Source organism: Palaemon carinicauda, chromosome 23 (assembly GCF_036898095.1).
Source record: "Palaemon carinicauda isolate YSFRI2023 chromosome 23, ASM3689809v2, whole genome shotgun sequence".
Taxonomy (NCBI): Eukaryota; Metazoa; Arthropoda; class Malacostraca; order Decapoda; family Palaemonidae; genus Palaemon; species Palaemon carinicauda.
This window is the reverse complement of record NC_090747.1, coordinates 91,076,497-91,081,022: the sequence shown is the minus strand read 5'-3', so window position 1 is coordinate 91,081,022 and position 4,526 is coordinate 91,076,497. Positions and strand designations below refer to the sequence as shown.

At 39.2% G+C, this 4,526-nt stretch overlaps 1 protein-coding gene across 1 annotated transcript in view; it reads left to right on the top strand.

Annotated features, from left to right (window-relative positions):
• Nucleotides 1-2,560, top strand: part of LOC137617003 (venom protein 302-like) — a 4,843-nt gene extending 2,283 nt beyond the window's left edge. The window contains exon 3 of the mRNA XM_068346863.1: nucleotides 1,761-2,560. Coding sequence (XP_068202964.1) covers nucleotides 1,761-1,883 — 123 coding nt within the window. The 3' untranslated portion in view covers nucleotides 1,884-2,560. The remainder of the gene's footprint in view (nucleotides 1-1,760) is intronic.
• Nucleotides 2,561-4,526: the final 1,966 nt, after the last annotated feature.

The following is a 4,526-nucleotide window of genomic DNA, read 5'->3' as shown; positions in this document are numbered from 1 at the left end:
TATCTTTCCAGTTTAAAGATATTGAACAGAAACAAACACAGAGCATAACCTTGTATGACACAGCATCAGTCATTTGTACCCAATGATGACATTTAACGTTCTTCAATAGATGATATATGTAATATGAGTTCTCAGACATGGTAATACTGGTCCCGGCACTTGTGTACATTACTAAGGCTCCCCATGCCAATCCTGGAATCTCATATTTTGACACATGATGAACATGTCAGATGAGGATTCGGAATTGCAAGGTACTCTTTGTCTTCCGTGCAACTGCTGCCTTTTTTTAATCTAAAATGTATTGTGCAACTTTAACAACATTGGTAACACTCATTATTGGGGCCATACGGGCACTAGAAAAGATTTATTTAAACTAAACCAGTTACTTTTCTTGTCTACATATTCTAAAGTACATTGCACCCACTCTTCATAAACACATTCTTAGTAACATTCCGTAGCATATATTCTTTACATCCTCCATTATAAATTTTGTAAATATTATTTTGATTAATGAATACTGACTTACTAAAAACCAATAATAACCCCCATTTATGCCACATGAAGTTTTTAGCTTTACTTTTTAAACTCCTCGCATAACAATCCACAAACCCTCTTCCTTGTCAAAACCCGCAGTTCTGTCATATGTCAAAAATCTCTAAAACTCTTCCTGTGGTATATTATGCAGTTTTACCCAATGTCACTCATACAATTATTATTATTATTATTATTATTATTATTATTAATTGCTAAGCTACAACCCAAGTTGGAAAAGCAGGATGCTAAAGCCCAGGGGCACCAACAGGGAAAGTAGCCCAGTGAGGAAAGAAAACAAGGCAAAATAAAATTTTCTAAGAACAGTGAAAACATTAAGATAAATATTTCCTATATAAACTAAAAAAGCTTTAACAAAACAAGAGGAAGAAAGGTTAGATAAAAGTGTGTCTGAGTGTACCCTCAAGCAAGAGAACTCGAACCTAAGACTAGAGAACAATGGTTTGATTTTGGAGTGTCCAAAATGACTACTTCGATGCCCCCAAAGGAATTTAGTCAGCAGAATAATTAATCTTTTGCATGAGGGTAAAAGTGCTACATGAAATGTAAATAATAATAGAACTATGATGATACCCCAACCCTTCAGTTGGTCTCAGTGCCCTTTTAAATACGTGCGTGTTCTAGCTAAAGTAAACTAGCTTGGTGTTTTTAAATAGTTTTTTGTTTTAAATGGCATTTTTTATTTTAAATCTGTCTCCTTTTAATGTAGGAACTGTCTCCACTTGTAGTTAGCTTTAAAAGTAACAGAAACCTTGGAAAATTATTTTTACTGTATATAAACATTTAATATAATTTTTCTATGGTAAACCTATTGTGATATCCAAAAAAATATCTCATCACCAAAAACGTGAAAAATCAATAAATAATAAAATATTTCGTATACCTTTATCCTGTTGACTGATTTTTTCTTTAGTCATCCTTACAGCCTACGAGATAGGAAATGAGTTTTTGACGCAATAACCATAATTTCCCTCTTCCACTTAGATAATTTCATTCATATTGCTTAAGGAACAGTAGTCCTCTTATAAGATTTTTTATAGTAATCATTTCCTGTATATTTATGAAAATTATTAATTCTCATTTATCTGTCTATTATAGGTATTTATATATAAACACATAATCAAGCAAACAGTATAATTGATAGATATTACTTTACAAGTTTGTCAAAACAATTGTCCTTCGGTCTAATTTTTGTTTTCTTCCACCAGGGCCCAGGAGAGGTATGTGGAGGGATATGGAACATCAATGGGCGCTGTGTTGAAGGGTACCAATGTGTGAAGACCCCAGGAGGATTCGACGACGGTACCTACTTCGAAGGAACGTGTGAGTGAACGACCATGGTAATAACCAGGACTCTCAGTGGTTCCTGGTAATGACCAGGACTCTCGGTGGGTCCTGGTAATGACCAAGACTCTCGGTGGGTCCTGGTAATGACCAAGACTCTCGCTGGGTCCTGGTAATGACCAGGACTCTCAGTGGGTCCTGGTAATGACCAGGACTCTCGGTCGGTCCTGGTAATGACCAGGACTCTCGGTGGGTCCTGGTAATGACCAGGACTCTCGGTGGGTCCTGGTAATGACCAGGACTCTCGGTGGGTCCTGGTAATGACCAAGACTCTCGGTGGGTCCTGGTAATGACCAAGACTCTCGGTGGGTCCTGGTAATGACCAAGACTCTCGGTGGGTCCTGGTAATGACCAAGACTCTCGGTGGGTCCTGGTAATGACTAGGACTCTCGGTGGGTCCTGGTAATGACCGGGACTCTCGGTGGGTCCTGGTAATGACCAAGACTCTCGGTGGGTCCTGGTAATGACCAAGACTCTCGGTGGGTCCTGGTAATGACCAAGACTCTCGGTGGGTCCTGGTAATGACCAGGACTCGGTGGGTCCTGGTAATGACATAGTGAGGCCCTTGCAGTGCCTCATCGGGCTCATCCACGTCGTTCCTTTCTTATTTTTTGAGATTTAGAATTCAATAACTGACTCTACCGGTGCTTTGCCCAATGGTCACCTCTAAGATAAATGATCTTAAAAACTGGTTTCTTTATCCTTAAATTTAACCTTATATGTTCCTACGTCTTTTGCTTAGGAGCGACTGGCGACCGCTGTGTTAGAGGTTGAAGATTTTAGAACAGGACAGTTTAACTCTGTTCAAGTGTTGTCGCTTTTTTTCGACCACCAGTCGAGTCATAATGTCTATATAATGCCCAGAAACTTTATGGGGTTGTTTTGAAATAGGTATTTTATGGCTCTTTTTTTCGCAATGACTTCGATTGTGACTAGGTTTATATATGGTTTTGCATAATATATACAGTACTTGTTCTTCTAGCATGGAGGGTAAAATTGAACAATATAAGTGTCCCTGTCAAAATATTGTGGTCACTCTTTGGCACCCTTGAATATAGATCGAAAATGTTGTTTTCTTGCATCGATCAGGCATGAACCAAGGACCTTCCTGGCAAAGTTAGCCAGTGCCGGATGGCCACCTCCTCAGTGGGTGAAGTATGGTGAGAAGGGGGGGGGGGCGACTAAAAAATCCGTGTCGATATTATCGAAAGTTAATAAAATTTGTCTTTACTCCGGTGCCCTACTCTTAGGCAAGCTCTTCTATTATCCCTGCTTCCTCTACTAATCACTTAGCATTTTCTCCCTTACTATCCAGTGTTGAATGCCGATTAGTATAACTCCACCCCAAATGATGGTACATGAGTATGACCAGTATAAATATCCTTAAAGTGATGATGACAAGACGGGGAAAAGAGAGGTAGTAGGATGTGAGCAGGGCATTGATGAGAGACTTGGGTTTTCTGGTGATTGTAAAGCTAGGGATGTCATACTGTGTTTATGAGAGTGAAAAAAATAATTGAAGCTGTTTACATGAACTGTATGCATAGTAAATATAGTATAAGGAGACTGATTGGCTATGAGGTGTAGAAATACACGGAATTGGTAAAAATTTTGCCATAAATATGACGAATCAGAGAACTGAGGTGGTTCAGTCATGTGGAAAGAATGGATTGCAATATGTTAGTGAAAAAAGAGTGTATTATCCAGAAGTGTTAGACTAGGGAGGCATCAAAAGAATTAAAGAGAAGTCTTGAAAGACGTATTGGAAAGAAACGACGTTGATCTCCAGGAAGAAAATTAATATGTGAAAGGAAGGGTTGAATTGCTCAATATGCACTGGAGTTTTCATGATCTACTGGTAACCTTCTGTGTAGATGTAAGAAGTGACTAATGTTGTAGAGCTTTTAATATATAGGTGGTTTGTCCGTGATTCAACACCTCGTGAATGTGATAGTGATATGCGTTGTTCTTAGGAGTCATTTCTTGTTAGGGGGCCCAGCTTTGTTTATATATATATATATATATATATATATATATATAGTGTATATATATAATATATATATATATATATATATATATATATAGTGTATATATATATACATATATATATATGCCCCCTGTGGCCGGGGGGGCATAAAACAATTAGAATAGCGCCAACGTTATCCCTGCGTGTCGTAAGAGGCGACTAAAAGGGACGGGACGAGGGGGCTGGGAACCCCCTCTCCTGTAAAAGAATCCTATGAGACAGCAACAAAGAGATGGAGCTGGGGGGAGAGTGACTGCTCCCCGCACTCTAGTTTTGGGGTGTTTGAGTGTGCGTGGATGTAGTACGATAGAGAGTAAAAGATGTGAGATTGGAAGTATGTTTAGAAGTAGAAGGATGAATGTATTGGCCTTGTGTGAGACAAAGATGAAAGGAAAGGGTGAAGTGATGTTTGGTGAAATGTCTGGTAGAGTGTCTGGGATTGAAAGGGGAAGAGCGAGAGAGGGTGTGGCTTTATTGCTGAGTGAATGGATGACAGGTAAAGTAGTGGAATGGAAGGAGATATCATCTAGGTTAATGTGGGTAAGGGTTAGGTTGGGTAGGGAATGTTGGGCGTTTGTCAGTGCGTATGGGCCAGGTAGTGAGA